Raw genomic sequence first — 18,685 nt, forward strand, 5'->3', positions numbered from 1 at the left:
TCAGGAAACTATGAATCTGACAAATCATTTGCTCCTTTTTCATGTCATTTGGGTCAATGTCCAGAGGACACTGTCCCACTAACACACAGGGATGCAGTAGTCATCTACAACCTACCCTCAATTCAGCAGGGGAGATGAATCTCGGCTCCCCCCGCCCTGCCCCAACTCTCTATCTATATTTCTCTCTGCCTCTTTCTCCCCTTTTTCTCTCTCACCTTCTCCCTCCCTCTGTCTCTTTCTCTCCTTCTTCTCCTTCCCTCTGTCTCTCTCTTTTCCTGTGTCCTCTTTCTCCCTCTCTCTCTTTCTCTTTCTCACTCTCCTTCTTCTCCCTTCCTCTCTCTGTCTCTCTCTTTCTCTTTCTCCCTGTGAAACCCCAGTGTCCCTATGTGTTATTCATGGGGAGAGCTACCCCATGGCATGGACATACACTGTGATGAACTGTGCCAGAATGGGCTTTCCGAGTCAGACATGCAGAGTTATGAATCCCAGCTTTGTCTTTAGATGAGATCTTTGCCTTGCTCAGCCTCAGTCCTCTCATCTGTAATATGGGGCTGAGGATGACAAGATTAACTTTGCCTGTGTATTGGGAAGGTTATAGAAGTTAATGCGGTTCACCACTGAATGCTCTGGGCACTGTGCCTGCATATGGAAAGCTCTCAGAAAATGATATTATTGGGCATATGGTTGGGGGTAGCTAAAGGGGGTGTACCTTTTACTTTGCAGGAAATTATTCTGAAGAGAGCAGCAGACATCGCGGAGGCCCTGTACAGCGTGCCCCGCAACCACAACCAGCTCCCAGCCCTCGCCAACACCTCGGTGCACGCAGGCATGATGGGTGTGAACTCTTTCAGTGGACAGCTGGCTGTGAACGTCTCCGAGGCATCCCAAGCCACCAACCAGGGTCAGGAGCTGCTTTCCCCCTCCCTCTGCTTTCCCTCACCCCTTACAAACCTCCCTCTCCCTCCACTCGTTTGGCATAAAACAATTTTCATTTTAAAAATTCTTTCTTTTCCAAAGAGAGAGATTCCTAGTTGGTGTGTATTGAATATCATTTTAGAATTTTGCTTCTAATGACCACATTTGATGATTGGCATAAGGAGTCAGGAAGCATGCTTGCATGTAGGCATCCCTACATTTGACTTTTCACCATAAACCTTGAGTGACAACCACAAAGAGGGTTGGAATTAAAGTCCTGAAGGGCCAGAGCACATCGTGCTCACCCAGGGACTAGGAACCTGTTAACTCCAGGTTATACCTTTTAGATTGGGATTTATTTCTACTCCAAAATGATAATTTATAGGCCCTGTATCACCACTTCTCACAGCCAGGCTAAGTATTTATGATCTCCCAAGGAATGTGTCTTTTGCTTGCTTCCCATTTTAATCACAGAGCCAGTACCACCAGCCTACGCACATGAATCACCTGGCCACTTCCCTCTGGGTGGCGGCAAGGGGGCAACCAGCAGAGACCTTCCTTTCCCCGAGAGTCTTCAAGCCTTGCCTCCGATCTGAACCCCACCCTCACCCTTGGTTTTGCCCCCACCCAGGTTTCACCCGCAATTCAAGCAGTGTGTCACCACACGGGTACGTGCCGAGTACCACCCCCCAGCAGACCAACTATAACTCCGTCACCACGAGCATGAATGGATACGGCACGGCCGCCATGTCCAATCTGGGCGGCTCCCCAACCTTCCTCAACGGCTCAGCTGCCAACTCACCCTATGCCAGTAAGTAGAGACCTGTGTCCTGCCTTTCTGCATGTTTTCACTAGAAGAACTCGGCCTCTTGCTGTGTGGCCTGCTGAGGCGGTCTCCCCAGCCTGAGGGCCCTCTCCTGCAAGACTCTGACCCAGGTGATGCTGTTAGAGACACCGTTGTCTCCATCAGAAATCTCTGCTCTCCCTTGGTCACCTTCCTCCCCCTCAAAGTCTCCCTAAGAGTCAGAACTGTGCTGCAACCAAAAAACAGGAATATGATGCATTTGCAAGCCCGTGAGCTTGGAGTCAGCTGGAAATGGGTCTGACTCCTGCTGTGTCTACTTGTTACTAACTGGTGGCCCCGAGCTGGTTCACCTCCTTTCCACACCTCAGTTTCCCCCTTTGTAAAATGCAGAAGGAACTGGCCCCACCCCATAGAGTTGTTGTGGGACTGAGATGAGAGAATGCGTGTGATAACCTTATCCTGGTGGCTGGCACATTCAGTAAATCTGGATAATAATCATAGCGATGATAACGATGATAATAATTGGTGGTGGTGGTGCATTGTAAAAACAATAGTCTGAAACCCAAAACCTCTCCCATTAGGAATATGACTCCTTTTTTATGCTTGAAATTTTTATCCCTTTGTTTGTATTTGATGTGTACATAAAAAAACCACAAAATCCAACGAATCAAAAAACATTCTTTATTTTTTTTCCAAAAACCTGGGAAAATAAAAAAAAAAAGAAAGAAAAGAAAAGAAAGCAAGCAAGAAATGAAGAAATGTACTTTGGTGCCTTGTCCCTGTCTTGAAAAAGTTTAGCTTACAGGATTTTTTGGCACAACATTTAAATTGCATCCAAAGAACCTCAAAGAATTGGTATCTTTATGCACAAAGTGTCATTGGCTTGTGTCTGCACAACCTCTCGATCTAAACTCGGGGGATTTTCATCCAAATGACCGACGTGAACAGCGTGGGTGTCTGTTCTGACATGTACCATGTGGCCCAAACTCTCCATGTTTGTAGGAGAGAAGATATATTGTTAAATGGAAGAATATTCATGATTTTTAAAATATACTAAAAATTATACTAAATATACTAAAAATTATAGTCTTTTTAGTAGAATATATTATATATATTCCACTGTCTCTCCTAGTGGAAATGTGGAATGTGCTAATCCTTTGAAAGAGGAAAGATTATTGTTAGTCTTTAGGAGAAGTTATTTCTAAAGTATACTCTGGGTGAATTTTTTATGCTTCAGTGTGTGCTAAACTTTATATTTATACTTTATTGGCTTGGAATCAATAGTTGTCAAACATTTAACATTCCCCAAATCATCTGCCTACATTGTGTCTGTCTGTCGAGGGTCAACGTTTGGAGTCAGTTTCACATGAGATTTTGATTCATCGAAAGACGGTTTCTCAGAGATCTATCAGTTCAGTGGTCTCCAGTCCACTCAATCAGAAAATGTTTCAATCATGACCTGAAAATTAAAAGGTGACATTCTTAATTAAATCAATAAACTAATTGCTATATGGTAGCAATTCAATTTAGGGGCTTGGATTGCTCAGCCTTCCCAAGCACGTGCAGGCACCCAGTGACTTCAGCCTAAGATTGCATCCGTCAGACTGTGAAACTTCCAACATTTAATTTCCATTAATTGATTTCCTCAGTGTTCACAAATACAGTGTTAAATTCTCAAATAGGCTCTCAGATGGGATGGTTTTATCTGCATAAATGCAAATAAAACAATAAACACAAAGCCCAGCTGATTTGAATTTTTGCCAATGTTGTATTTAATTATTCATAAACCACTCATGTTGAAAAATTCCAAACAGAATAAAAAAGTAAAATAAGACATTCCACTGGTGAACACACTTCTTGGTATGGTGGCTGATAACTAATAACGTTATAACAAATGGAGCTGCTTGACTATATTTCACCCCTTCCTCTGTTAACCAACCCCCCAAACTCCCCACCTCTAAGTACACATAATGATCACATTTGCCAACGAGATTAATTGCCCTCCTAAGTGAGCCAGCAGGATTTCAAGTCTACGAATATTTAAAAATCAAACCTCCAGTGCAGGAATTTTGCAATTTAAATGGGTGTTATTATTGAGCGTATTTTCACATTTACAAATCCTAAGAGATGTATAAAAATGCTGGCCTCATTAAAAAAAAGAAAGTACAGTTTAGAAAATGTCTGTGAAAACTCTGAGGATGGCGGCTCTGTGTTCTGCTCCCTAAAGCACTCAGTGCCTTTGGATTTTGCGGAGCTGAGGGGCAATGACAAGGGGCCGTTTCCCCCTTACGGCAGTTGCCGCTGCCTGTAACCCATTCGCTTCCCACTTCCGCAGCGCTCCAGGCCAGCAGGCTACGGGGCAGACCATCCAAGCAGCAAGGTGGACCCTGGTGGGCTCATGGGCAGGGGGCCTTTTTCTCTGGAGCTCTGTTTCCTTTGCAGGCTGGCCTAGTGGAAAGAGTGCTGAATTCAGCTTTGAGTCCCAGCACTTTCTAGCTTTGGGCCTTGGGCAAGTCACTAAACCACTTTCTGAGTCTCTTCTATTGTGCCAGTGACATAAAATGAGAAAAAACTGAAGATGCTTGTCAATGAAAAGCAGTGTGTGATGTTTATCAAATCATAGAAAAAATAAGTAGTGCTTAGAATTTGAATTCAGTGCTAAAAAGTCATTGGGCGGTATTCATACTTTTCACCAGAAGATGGAGGGTATAGAAGGGCAGTGAATGAAAACACTAGTCTTGAGTGTGATGGCTTAGTGTGTGTAAAAGCTCTGCCTTCTGAAGTAACCAAAAAGTTATTAGATTAGCCACAGCCAAAAGACGAAGGCCAGCCTGAGAGAGCGGTTGTCAGTGGAGCACTCACATCTACCAAACTCTTTCATGTCCCTGAGAAGCTAAGTTTTCTTTCTCTCTCTCTCTCTGAATTGCTGAAGTCTCCCCCCCACCCCCAGCTGATTATCCTCATTCCCGCTACTTCCAGACTGTGAGTATGTACATAAGGCTCCCGTCCTACTGCTTATTAATTCCACAGCATTTGTTTAAGGCTCCATGGAGGCGATAAAAGAATTTGGAGCTTTGACTTGCGGCTCTGTGTTTTCCACAAATGCTTTCCATGGCATCACCAAGCTTTGTACCTAGCTGTGTCCATATTGAGGAGTGATAAAGGGCAGTTGAATCCTTAAAGAACTCACAGCCTTGTGGAGAGAAACGGCCCCCCACCATCTACTAGTGCCTTAAGTTGGAATCCTGGAGTTACCTGCAGCTCATCCTTCTTGCTCACATTGCCCATTCCATCAGTGGCCACACTTGCTCAAGCTGGCATCCTGGCTGTCCTCTCTGCCTCTCCTTTGTTACTGCCTTAGCTTAGGCCCTACCTGGGATGCTTCCCCTTAATCGTCTGTGAAGCCTTCTCTGGACACCGTCACCCCTCCCCTTTCCTACATCCCCCGGGTCAGCCTTGCTCACCTTTGTCCTATTTTATGCTACATGTTGTACTTTGTTGAGACACTGCCTGGCTCATAGTAGGCCCACAATAAACACACAAAAAATCATCAGCAACAAAAAATAGCACAAGTTAAGTAACCAAATGATGAAAGCAGGCCATGTCACCAGAGTTGAGGGAAGGCTCATGCTGGAAGGTGGCCTGAGCAAGGTGGCTGGCTGAGGTCAGATCTGAGCTGCCTGTCTCAGAAAGCCAGGAGAGGTGCTGATTTCTCCTTTCCCATTGCCCGTCACAGTTGTGCCATCTAGCCCCACCATGGCCTCCTCCACAAGCCTCCCCTCCAACTGCAGCAGCTCCTCGGGCATCTTTTCCTTCTCACCAGCCAACATGGTCTCAGCCGTGAAACAGAAGAGTGCTTTCGCGCCTGTCGTCAGACCCCAGACTTCCCCGCCTCCCACCTGCACCAGCACCAACGGGAACAGCCTGCAAGGTAAGCCCCAGCTCCTGCCCTGCCAACCTGACCTGATGCCCTGACCTCACTCTCCCAGAGCCGGACGCACAAGCATCACTGTTGCCAGAGGGGCTTGGCCTGGGCCTGCCGGCTTCTCTCTGCCTTCCCCTCTTCTGTTCCTTCATGCCTGCTATGCTCCTGGCCCTGGCACTACTCATCCCTCCTTGGCTGGAGTTGCCTGAGGGGTCCTTTTCCAACTCCAGCAATTCCGCTCAGGCCCGGGGTACGCTCGAGAACACTGCTGCCGCTTACTAATGCCATCCTTTCTCTTTTCTCCTCTCTCACCCCCTGTTGTCGCCATTATCAGAGCAGTCTTTTGTGGACTCTAGCAAGTTCTCCACTGCAGGGTCTCTCCCGGGACTGGCCTTCTCCTGAAGTAGGTCACTCAAACTTCCCTTCCTGTTGCCTGTGTCAGCGTGGACGTGTGCGGGACTGATGGCGGGGAGGGCGAGCATCGTGGGCCCATCAGACTCGAGGTTAAAGAGTCAGGGACCACAGACTGCTTCTGGAAACCTGAAACCCCCAAGCTCCACTAGAGTGTTCTGGTTCCTATTAAAACGTTCACTCTCTTCCCTACCACAGAAAACTGAAAGTAACACAGTCACCAAGATTTGACATGACCTCTTTATTTACTCAGAAAAGGAACACACCTTTTAAAAATGAATCTTCCATCTCTTACATTTTTCTCGTGTGCTCGACACTCTGCTGTGGTGTGGTCCTGCCCAACCTCATTCATTCCCCAGAGGGGAAGGTGTGATGGGGACTCATAGCCCCTGATTTACAGATGAGAAAACTGAAGGTTAGAGAGGTTGCCGAATTGCTCGCCTCCATCAACTGGTATGCGGCAGAAGCTGGCTTCAAACTCAGGCTCCAAAATTCGTCTCCTCTTTCTATCTCCCAAGCACTTTATTCCTCAGAGGAGGTATAAGGGGCAGATCTGGAATTCCTAAAGCAGCAGGCAGGGAAATAAGACCAATGAAATAGTCGGATACCATTTGTGGAGTCTCTAGCACTGGACATGCTTTATCTTATTTAATCCTCACAACTTCCCAATGAAGTATGAGGACTGCTGTGATCTCCACTGCATAGGTGAGAAAACGGAAGCTTAGGGAGGGCAAAGACCTGCCGTGGATGGACAGAGCTCCCCGTGGGTCTTCACTGACAAGCAGCCCTGAAGGTCAGGGAAGGTTCAGGAGGGCAGTGCACACCTCGGGGATTTCTCAGCCCTGTTTTTTATGCATGCATACATGTATATTTATATTTGCATGCACATGACTCTGTACTGGGTGCTTTACATTGACGCTCTCATTCGATTCTCCTGAGATTGCGTTTGAGTATCCCAAGGTCAGTATTATTCCCATTGTATAGATGGGGAAATTGAGGCTCAATCTGCCCAGGGTCACACAGCCAATGAGTGGTGGAGGCAGAATTAGACCCAAGCAGTGTGACTGCAGAGCCTGAGCTCCTAATCCAGCTGCACTCCTGCTTCCAGAAAGGCAGCCTGCCCAGGCCCCTTGCTAACCTGCTTTGGCAAATCTGTTTTCTTAGCGGGAAGCGGAAAGTGATCTGACTTCAGAACTACATTTCAGGCAATATTATTTGCGATAGGAAATGCTTACCTGCACAAAAGGGGAGGCTACCCCCCACCCCATTAATGCACTTCTGAATCTTTTTTAGCTAAAAATAATGCCTCGTCACCCTTGGTGTGCCTCCAGCTGGCAAGCTAGGGATATAATGCTGAAGTGTACATCACATAATAATGATAAAACATATGGAAAGCATAAATCTACCATTCTTGAGCTGCCAATCACAACCCTTGTTAAACATAGATTTGACTTCAGAAGCAAAATATAATGGGGTTTGTAATCCATAGCTGAGTGGTGGCACATGAGAAGAAAGGCCCACAGCTATTTAGAGGTCAAGCAGTGATGTCCCAGCCACAGAGACTTACGTAGGCAGCTCTTTGGCCAGACCTGGTGTCTTTTTGTGCCTTGCAGATCTAGGAAGTGGCAGGGAGTGACAGAAAATTGGGGTGGGCCCAGATTTGAGAACCTCCCCAATTTCTAGAACATCTGGTGGTATAGGGATGTTGTGTGTGTTTAAGCAAAGATGAAATGGCTGTAATGAAGGGACACATACAAAATTTGTGCATTTGTCACCTGCAGGGATTCTCTGACTCAACTCTCAAAAAAACAGAACAAACAAACAAAAAAAACAGAGACTCTCCGTTATTCTGATTAGTAGCTCTGTCTCCACCTGTCTGTCAGCTGCCCAAGACACTCCTGTTACTAATAGGTAGCTGCACAGCATGGGGGAGGAGCACCCTTTGGGCTGGATTTCCCAGTTGTGGAGGTCACTGCTCTTACCTTTGACTGTACACATGCCAAGGAAATTCTCTCTGGGCTCTTCTCTACCCCATGCCCTGACTTTGGGACTTGGGAAGAAAAAACTAGAAAAAAAAAAAACGTTGTCATATCCTAAACACCCTTATATTTGGGTGGTAGCGGTGATGGAGGTATGAGCAGAGAAATAAAGGCACATTTAAATGGCACCATCTTACTTAAAGCACCATTAGATTTCCTGCCTGCTCCAACCTCAGCCACCACACTTGCTGGGCAGGGCACACACACTGAAAATTGCACCTTCACCCTCTGTCCCCGATCCTCAGCCCAGTGGGAGGACCCAGCCTCAGGGGGAAGACAACATTTTTTTTTTCAGGGGCATTCCATGGGGGATATTGGAAAAGTGACATTTTATTGGGGGGCCCATAGACCCATACGAAAGAATTACTTCATCTTTCTCAACTATACTTACAAGTAAAGGATACAGTTGAATCAGAGACTTGGGGGCAAGACTCAAAAGTTTTTTATTCCTTCCCTATTTCAACGTTACAGTCACATCTACTTCATTTGGACCCACCTAATTCACAAGTGTGATCGTTAAGACAGGGCAAGGGTTGAAGAAAGAGTTTGTTAAACAAATTGACCATGTAAACAAGATTATAGGTGAAACATTTAGGCTGTTTAAGTGCTTTAAAGGCCTATTTACTTTAAACAACCACTCTGCTAATTGCACAACATTCTACTTTTTTAAAGCCAACTCCTTAAAGAGCTGTATCCCTCTTTTTAGCCTCTTACAGTCTCTATGTGCATTGTTTATTCCACCAACAAATAAGCATCTCACAGGATGGGGTTGACAAAAATAGCAGCTGACATGTGGAGCCTCTTCCTACCAGCCTGGCTCCTGCCTGATCTCATTTATTCCTCCCAACCACTCTTTGATGTGGACCATTTATTGTCCCCATTTCACAGATGTGGAAACTGAGACTTTGAAAGAGCTAAGGTGACTCATCCAGAGTGACAGCTAGCAAAGAGGGGAGCTGGGGTTAAAACCCAGGCATACCAGCTCCACACTGTATAATATACCAGTGTGTAATAAACCACTATGCTGTATAGCTGTTCTATATCCAACCCATGGTTCCAGGTCCATGGGGGAGTGGCGAGGGACAAAATCCTGACCTTAAACACTTCCCCTGTGTCAGAGGAAATGTGGCACCTTGTCTATGAGAGGTTGGACACCCAGCTATGGAAGTTCCAAGTAGGGAAAATGAGGGAGGATTGGGGACAGCCTTATGGAGAAGGTAGCCTTTGACTCGGATCTTGGATGAAGGAGTGACAGGATCCCAGCACAGGGGATGGGCGAGAGGGATGTTTTAAGCAGAAGTGCTAAGGACACCCTGAACCACAGCACCGAGTTGGGAAAGTCCTAGCTAATGTGCGGTAACCGGTAAGCAGCTCAGCCTTCTGGAGCACAGGGGCCAGAATGAGGTTGAAAATGAGGTCTTGGAAGTCGTAAACCCTGTTATCTGTAGATATATTTTATTATTCACCATTCTACAGATTCCAACTGGCTTTCTCTCCCAGGTAAATGGAACCTTTGACAATTTACCATATGTTTGAGAAATTTTTTAGGATGAAGCAATGCATGTCTCAGCACTTCTGGAGCCCTACAAGAGGTTCTATCAAAAAAACAAATTTTAAAAATGTTGCTTGCTGAATCACTGTCCTGGAGATGCACAGTGCACATATGTTTATTAAAGGCTGTGTAACGTCCTAGAGTTAAACGAAAAGATAATTCGATTTAGTTTTCTAAAGTTATTTGGCCAAATAACCCTTTTCCTCATGTTAAGACCATTTAGCATCCTATGAAAACTTGGGAAAATGCAGCTGGTATTTTGGATTCAGAGGAAACAAAATGCAGAGAAACCTTCTCAAAGTTTTACCTAAATGAAGTCACTGATCAATCCTGACCCCAGCCTGCTCAGATATGTCTGTTTTCCTGGGCCAAAGACTTGAATCAGCAACGAGGCACAGCCCTTGTTCCTGAAGACGCTCTCTCCCTTCTAGAGCTTACACCTCCCTTGAGCGTAGATTTTCTGCGATTTCATGCCTCCGAGGACTTCACTAACTGGGAGAGGCAGCTACAGGAAGGAGGGAGCTGTCTCTCTCCTAAACCCTAACTATTTCCTGGACAGTCTAGGTGGTGAAAAATTAGAAGCACAAAGGCCAGAGTCATTTCCCCAAAATTGTATCCACCTGCTGGTTTTTTCTTTCCCCATCTTGTTAAAGCCCAGGCTGGCTGGTCCCACCCCACTCTGGATATCCTGCAGTCAAGTAGCAAATCCCATGGAATTGTCTTTTCCCTTCTGTTCCTGATGAGCTCATCATTCTTACACCTGTGGAGAGGTTTGGGGAAGTCCACTTCCCTACTCTCCTAGTCTTACTTCTCCCAGCTCTGCAAAACTTTCTGTTTTGTCTTTGTTCTTTGCCTTTCAAACCAGTAGTTTTAGAGACCGTGGTTACCCAGCTACCGAAGAACATGGCAGATCCACTGTGATCTTGTGATGTCTTGGCCCACGGTGCTCTCTGAGAGTGTGATGACCTCATGTGAGTCTTCACGGGCCTGACCAGAGGCATTTCTGGAACATTCCAAGTCTCAACACCCAGCCCTCTCACCCACATAATTAATCTTCAGGATTGCTGCACAGATACAAGGAAAACAGTATCTAAAGGGTTCCCTGCATCTGGGCACTGGGACTCCTTCACAAAAAGGCCTCTTTTGAGATACCTAAGCTCAAGAGACCACAAACAGTGACCTTTTCCCAGAATTTACTCATCAGTAAGGGTCCTGCATCTGGAGGTTAGAGAATGATGGGTGAACTTTAAGGAGCTGTGAAACTCTGAAATTATGTCCAAAACTGTGAGTGTGGAAAGAGGTTCCAAAGCTTTCATCCAACTCTCAGAGAAGTCCATGGACTAAGGAAGGAGAGGTAGAAAGTGGGGGCAGGCCAGATCCACCCACTAGATCCCCTCAGAATGTTTTTTCTTTTTCTTTTTTTTTTTTTTTTAATATCAATTAGTTGCCAATATGTATAAATTGGGCTCTTTCATCTTTTTTTAAAAATCCACATCTCCAGCTTCATTTGGTAGCTGTGGGCTGGCGTTCCTGCTAGACCTTACTTGGTGGGAGCTGGAGTTGCCCCTTTTCAAGAAGCTCACCCTTGGCGAGACTCCTCACCTCCTGTGCTCCCTGCCTGGGCTCCCAGGTGCTGGAGTGTGGGACCCCTATTCCATATGAGCACTTGCTGTTGGTTGTGGACTATCTTTGTTCTGTAACTTTTACTGCAGCTCTAAATGGAGATGTCACAGGTATCTAATTAATATCACACATTATTCAGGTGTCAAAACACTGTTTAGATCTTTTTTTTTTTGTTCTGATCATCCAAATGGGATGTTTTCAAGACCAAACTGATCAATTTTGGCCAGGCCCATGGACCAAATTAGCAGTTTGGCAAATGGGCACATCGAAAGTTTGTCAGCTTTCTACTTTGTATTCTCCTGACACTGCCTGAGTTATCTGACTGTGCTATAGGAATCTGCCCTGTATTGCCGGGCATCACAGAGTAGATTTTGGTATAAGGCAAAAGTAAAGGTGTTGCCTTTGCCACAGATTTAGAACCCTACAGAAAGGGCTGTCTTTAATGGGGGTGCCTGAACCCACTCCAGCCTGGATGAAATCAGCCACAGGGTGACATCGCCGTACAGAGCTGTCACACTGCAAAGACCCTTCACTTGCCTTTAGAGCTACCTCATCTTGAATTCTCAAGTTAAGGCTTTGGATGGAAATGCCCAGCTCCTGGTTTCAGTCAATTCTAGGGCTCACTTGAATCGGAGGGGGACTGCAGTTCCAACCGATCCCAAACCTTTGGGGCTTTCAGTTGGTCTGCATTTGGCAAGAGACAACTTCCTGTTTCTAAGATAAAAGGTTTATGAGGGCTTACAAAAAAGACTCCAGGAGCTTTTGGACTGCAAAACAGCTCTTGCAAAACAACTTTTGGATGATTTACGTGTAAATGAATCAGAAACATGTGGATTGAATTTCCTCGTGAATATAGATGGGTTTAAAAATTAACGGAAAAAGTGTTTGGCAAAATACATTTTAGATTTTTTAATTGAATCTAAAATGTCAGGCGTGGGGAGGGGATCTAGGCGAGGTGTGGGGGCCTCCAGGCTCAGAGCCTGCTCTGGCCTCACTGTGTCTCCTGCAGGCTTTGTGGTAATTGGGATGTGTTTAATAAGAAAAGAAAGAGAATATTCTTCCAGACGTGATAGTTAGGAAATGAAGAAGTCCGCTTCCTAAACCCAGTCATCACTGACAAGAACATTAATTTAAATTTAGAATTGCCAATTAAAAGAAAGTGATGACTTTCTCTCTCTGCCTGACTGCCTGCCGTGCCATGATTGGAAGCCAAAGATGGCTGCCTCCTGCTTCTGATGGAAGCTTCTCTCTCATCTTGACATATATCAAAGTTGCCACACTGTTTTCATGTTCTCATAGACATCCCTCTATTCCTCACACCCATTATGTGAAGTAGGCCATATGGGATGAAGCCTATTTGATATAAGAGGAAATGCAGCCCAGAGAAGTTGAACAATTAGCCCAAGGTCACATAGCTAGTTGAGCAGCAGAAGTAAAGGGTTAAAATAATAGCAGCCATCCTTCGTGGGGTGCTTTCTGAGAGCTGACCCTGGGCTGAGCTTTTCACATATTATTTCATTTAAATTTCCAGCAACCCTACATGCTCTAATTAACTCCATTTTCTAGCTGAGGAGACTAAGATTCAGGGAGACAAGTAACTACTAACTCAGGGGGTCCTACTCAGGAAGCAGAGACACCAAAGACACAACACTGGCCTGTCTCATTCCAACCATCTCTGAATACCACTCTGTAACTCCCAATACTTCAAAGGACTTTTCTTACCTCAGACTGCTTTCCCTTTTCCCAGGATCTCACCCCAAGCTTTCCTAGACTACCGTGTGCTAGGAACATGGTCAGTTCATTCTAGAAACCTTGGAAAACAGTAGTATGGAAGACATTCTGCAGTTTCTTGCAAACTTGCATTCTCCTTGCCTTCCATGCTTTCTCCTAACTTTTTATTCCCAGTGGGCAATGCATGCTGGAGCTGGCTTCTCCCAGGCCTGAGGACTGACGTGGAGGCTTTAAAAGTGCTGCTTCCGTTAGTCTTTGGGCTAATACGGTGCACAGAGAGAGCTATGGTTTTTCTGTATGACTGGGACCCCTTTTAAATTTTATAGTTTTAGAAGTGAAGGAGAGGGAGAAGAGTGACAAATCGAACATTCTTACTGTTTTTTCCTAAGGTTTTGGGCTGCAGCTTTCCCAGTGGTGTTCGAATGAAGCGACTTTCCAGTTATGTTTTAAAATTGAAATCAGATTTGGAGGGATGTTTTGGATATTCTGTTCTGTTAAAGACATATACACATGCTTATAGATTATAATTTTTAATAAAGTACATATATATTTTATAATAACAGTTCATTCCAGAGAAAATGAGAATACATTTGTGGTCAGTATTCAACAGAGTAGTGTGTGGGTGTTTTGGATTTTTTGCCCCCAATCTTTTTTTTTCCCAATGAGAAGTTTGGCTGCAAAACCATTGACTTTTGTGTTTTCTTTCAACAGCGATATCTGGCATGATTGTTCCTCCTATGTGAAAGAATTGCCTTGAAGAATTTTATTAATGAAGAGGTTGGATTCTGCTACAGAGAGTAATCTGATACAAGTCCCAGAGTGGAACTTTTAACTCAGGCCTTTTTAAGAGGAATCACAATAACTGCAGATTTTTAAATAAACAAAATCACCGACCTTGCAAGTACTGAAATTGGAAAGGATCTGCAAGCGCAGAGTGTTGGTTAAAGTTGTACCTCCCAACTCTTTGGGAGATATATTTATTCTGTGTTGATAAAAGCAAACCCATTTTTTTCTTTTTCTTGCTTCTTTTTTTTTGTTAGCTTAACTCTGCTATCATCTGTCTTTTAGATGCCGTAAAACTATATACGAGGGACACTATAAATAAGACTCCATGTTTTAATTTATGATGTTTTTAAAGCTGTGTAAAGGAAGAATGAAATGGTGATATTTACAAAAAAGGTAAAAAAATAAAAAATAAAAAATAAATTAAAAAAAAAGCTTGTATGGGACAGAATAGGAATGCCAGTTAGATTTTTTAGAAAACTAAGGGTCGGCTTTTGCGCCTTAAAGCATATCAAATGGTAGTTAGCTCAGACAATGCATTTTCAATATCTAACTTAACATGCCACCCCTTAGCAGTGCAAGCTTATTTATCTCTTTTGTATTGTTGTCTTAAGTGACTGTAAATAAATGCAGCCTGGAAAGTTAAAAAGCGAAGCCGGTGATCACATTTTTCCCTTCTGCTCAAAAATCCAGTGCCTCTAGACAGATTGTTAAAACTGCATATTTAAACCTGATATCATTCTCTTTTACTTGTGTCAACTTCTCCTGAAGCCGATGGCCTCTCGATAGCTTGATGGCACACATATTGTGTGATTTTCGTTTGAGACTTCATGGAAGAGGGTCCAGAATTCCACATTATGCCCTCCGGTTATCAAGCCAAAATCTCACTTATACCCGCCAGTTCCAAGTTTAAAGTTTACTCCTCCCAAATGCTGACTTCACATTAATACTCCAAAAGCTGACAAAGGCAACATGACAGGAATTTCAGATTCCTCATTTGAGATAGCGCCTGTATCAGTCGACCCTTATCATTTGTAACATAATAGATTAAAACAACAGGTTAAGTGCTTTGAATTAATAGTAGAAGGAAGCTGAGGGAAAGGAAAAGAAGGTGGAGATCTCCAAAACTTAGTTTTCTGTTCTATGGGAATTTTTGCTCTCATCATCTGGGAAGTGTTCTTAAAAATGAAAATTGATAGCAAAGATGCAGCAAAGCTCTGAGGATGCATTTGCTTGATATTTTTTCTTTGCTGTTGTGTTTTTGTATGTAGTTATAAATACTGTAGATTTTTTTTTGTGATTTTTTTTGCCAAAGTTGTTCTATTTATACATTTCAGTGTCTTAAGACAGTTTTTCAATATCACAAAAAAGATTTTACTGCATATTTTGCAAAAAAAAAAAAAGCTCACTACCTTTAGCTTGCACATCCTTGCAAAGTGAATTAAAAGGCTTTCTGTTTTAAAGGGGATTTTGTAAAATATCCATATAAATAATGTATTTATCTTCGGAATTTGTACATTGCTTTTTTCCTTCTTGCCAGTTTTCCCCTCCCCACCCCCCAGCCCCCCAGTTTATTTTATTGTGTACGTTTGCTATGTGAAAAGTGCGTATTTTGTTTGGTCACTTACAGTTGTATTAGCTGTTTCGATGTGATTTTTAAACATTTCATTTATAGTTATTTTTAGTATTATTTTAAACCATGCTTCAATTTTTTTTATTTCCACCCAAAGCCATTGTCTATTTTTGTATTATTTGTAAGTTAAGAAGTTTTTTCCAATATATGGCAAAAAAAAAAAGTAGCATATTATTCTTGTAGCATTTAGTTCTGTAGATTAAAAAAAATGTATCCTTTGCTTTGGAAGCTTACAAAAAAAAACTAATGCTGTTTTACTCTATTAATATGCATGGAATCTCTCCCTTTGGAGTGACGCATTTTGTGCATTAAATTCGGGGGAGAAACTTCATAGAGATCAGTGAACATACTTTCTTTCTTAAGTCTGCTTGTATATTTCCTCTGTCTTTCACATAAATATAAACCAGCAGATTGGATGCCTTAACAATGCAAATCATATTCATTTCACTTGTACATTGTAACTGTGCACCAGAACTGTCAGTCGTCACTAACATTCTAAGAAGAAAGAAAAAGAAAAAAGAAAAAAAAAAAAAAGAAATTGAAAAGCACAAAAGAACTGTTTTGTTACCTTAAGACAATGTAACTTTTTCTAGTAGAGCAAGAAATCATTTACAACAATGCTGCAACTGTGCATGCCCCCATATGGATTTTGCAATGGTTTTCACTAGACTGTCAGAGTGCGATTTTTATGGGTTGGGGCGGGTAGGGGAGGGGTTGCGGGAGGGAAGGGTGGGGAGGAAAGCTGATTTTTCATGGTGAGAAATAATAATAATGATGATTAATAATAATAATAAAAAACTGGAAAATGTAAGCAACGTGGACGCTTTGCTTCTCGGTACTCAGAAAGGTTGTCTGAATTTGTATGCTAAGTTCTGGCCTAAGGATGTATACAATTTAAAGCCATATTTTGTCTGGTGAGCCCCTTAACTGTTTGTGAAGGAAACGCCAGCCGGTGAGGGTCCAGCCCAGACCTGACAACAGACGTCACCCATCTGTCAGCTATGTGCAGTGGTTAGAACTTTCCTTGAAAGCCCAAAGAGCCTTTAAAATGTGTATAATTTGTGTTTTGTTGCTTTTATTTATATTGATTAGATGAAAAGAAGTTCTGGACCTCTGACCCTCTGTCTTCTACACAAAGCTTCTTTTACAAGGTAAAAGATGTTCCCCTAACTACAGAATATGGCTTTAAGAAGAAGATGAAAGAGAGAATTAAATTAAGATTTCAGTTTTGGGGGAAGAAAAAGAAAGCTTCTGGATGACTGGATTGCATACCACGCCCTGGTCTCACATTGTATTAGGATGCAGCTTAACAAAATCATCTCTAAATCTACTAACCTTTCACCTTCTTATCAAAAACTTTTGGAATAGACACACACTGTACAGTTCAATTGTTAGAGAAACTACTGTAGAAATTGTTATAATTTTTTTTTTTTTGCAAAAATTCAAGCTGTAAAAACTTTTCAACTTTCACAATATTTAATTAAAGTTACTTCCTGTCTGTGATGGCAGCTCCTAGTTGTGTATTCATTTCTCTATTTCAGATGAGCCGATGTCCGACATAATTTGAAAGGTCCTTGTATGCAATTACTCAGACCAGTGTTGACACCCAGAGAAAAAGAATTAGGGTAGTCCTGGGGCCCCCACTTTCTTTCTTTGTAGGTCCTCAGGGATTTGCTAATCTGGGATGCAAATTGAGTATGCACAGCGTACTGCTGCCCTCTGCCGGCAGCATCTGGGCACGCGTGTGCCCGCGCTGGCCCACAGGGGAGCAAAGAACCCCAGCAACTGCTCCAGCCAAGCAGTGAGAGCCCCCTGCAGTGATCGAATGGTGGATCCAGGAACTGGCCATTCTAAAACTCCGTCCTCCATGGTCTGAACTGAGCTCTTCGTATACAGCTGCTAATTAATCCCAGTGAGCCTTCTGGTCAATTATGTTCCCCGGCTCATTGATGTGGAGGCATGTGTGAACTCAGAACCTTCTATGATCTATATTTTTTAATCCCATGTGCATAAGACACTTCTTTTGTTGGGCAAAACAAAATTTATCCAGAGTCAAACATTCCACTAACATCAAATAGGTATATTCTCACATAAAAGCGTTTCACTTTAAGTTCTGACATAAGCCCAAGTCTTTTTAATTACACATTCAATGTTTTTCCTACTTTTGCAATTATTGGACATGATAAGGTTAATGTTGTGTATGAAATGCTTCAAAAACTCAGCAAATAGGCCATAGAAAAACGAAACTTGATGGCCAGGAATAATAGGGTATCACACAACCACCAACACAATTGTTTGTGGTGGGCATTGCTGATACACTTTTGCTGTGGAATAAAGCCCCAGAGAATTAATGAAAGTGTGTAATGTTTATGTTGGTAAGTCCAAAAGTTGCCTTTTTTTTTCTTAAAAAACGAGACCCAAGTTCATTAGTTTTGCCATCCAATATACATTTTTGGGGTTCTGGTTCCTGTACTAATTGCAAAAGATAACAAAACAAATAAAAGATGCCCCTGCCCTCAGGAGGCACACAATCTCATACAAGACAAACCTATACAAGTCAGTCTAGAATGCTTAGACAGTGATTGGGACAGGCATGTCACAATGCTCCACAGAATAAAACTGACAACCATACTGCCGACATACTGGCTTCCATTCCCCTTAAGGCCTACTTCCTGAAAGCATTCACTCTTTCATTCATTCATATAAACCTTAGGGCTTACTATGAATCTGCTTCCAGGTTAGGCACTGTGGATACAATCGCACTGCAAGAGTCCCACCCTCTTGGAACTTATAGTTGAATGGGGCCAAACAACACTCAACAGTCACACAAGTACATGGCAACAGATCAGTAATGGCAATGAAGAAAAGGTCTAGAATGCTCAGAATGAAAGGAAGTTATAGTGGGGTCTAATTGAACCTGAACACGTATAGGAGCAGTAGGAAGTTGCAGGTGAGGCCAGTGCCTTAGGCAGAGGGAATAAGGGCAGGTGTCACGACTCTGAGCTTGGGGGTGGATAAGGCGCATTCGAAGAACAGAAAGACAGAATGAATGGAGTACACAAATGTGCAAGAGGAGCCTGGGGAGCTTGGAAAATTGAACTCAGAATATACACTGAACACCTACTTTGTGCTTAGTACTACAGTAGATGCTCGAGAACACTAGGCAAATCAGTCATCCCTGACTGTGAACCTAATTCAAAGCTTACAAACTTACATGTCAGTAAGGGCCATGCAGCTAAAAAAAAAATGACTGATGTGAGCTGGGAGT

The 18,685-nt window shown here is 43.2% G+C and overlaps 1 protein-coding gene across 7 annotated transcripts in view; it reads left to right on the forward strand.

Moving 5' to 3' along the window:
* The window catches only part of EBF1 (EBF transcription factor 1), a 432,079-nt gene extending 415,160 nt beyond the window's left edge, over nt 1-16,919 (forward strand). For 4 of the 7 annotated variants that reach the window (XM_037798761.1, XM_037798755.1, XM_037798757.1 and 1 more), the window contains 5 exons: nt 724-901; nt 1,547-1,726; nt 5,457-5,651; nt 13,713-14,180; nt 16,510-16,919. In XM_037798761.1, the coding sequence (XP_037654689.1) occupies nt 724-901; nt 1,547-1,726; nt 5,457-5,651; nt 13,713-13,744 (585 nt within the window). In that variant the 3' untranslated portion in view covers nt 13,745-14,180; nt 16,510-16,919. Of the gene's footprint in view, nt 1-723; nt 902-1,546; nt 1,727-5,456; nt 5,652-13,712; nt 14,181-16,509 lie in introns of those variants that run through there. The other 3 variants (XM_037798760.1, XM_037798756.1, XM_037798758.1) reach the window with 1 other exon arrangement.
* The last annotated feature ends 1,766 nt before the right edge of the window (nt 16,920-18,685 follow it).

This window comes from Choloepus didactylus, chromosome 11, assembly GCF_015220235.1.
Source record: "Choloepus didactylus isolate mChoDid1 chromosome 11, mChoDid1.pri, whole genome shotgun sequence".
Taxonomy (NCBI): Eukaryota; Metazoa; Chordata; class Mammalia; order Pilosa; family Megalonychidae; genus Choloepus; species Choloepus didactylus.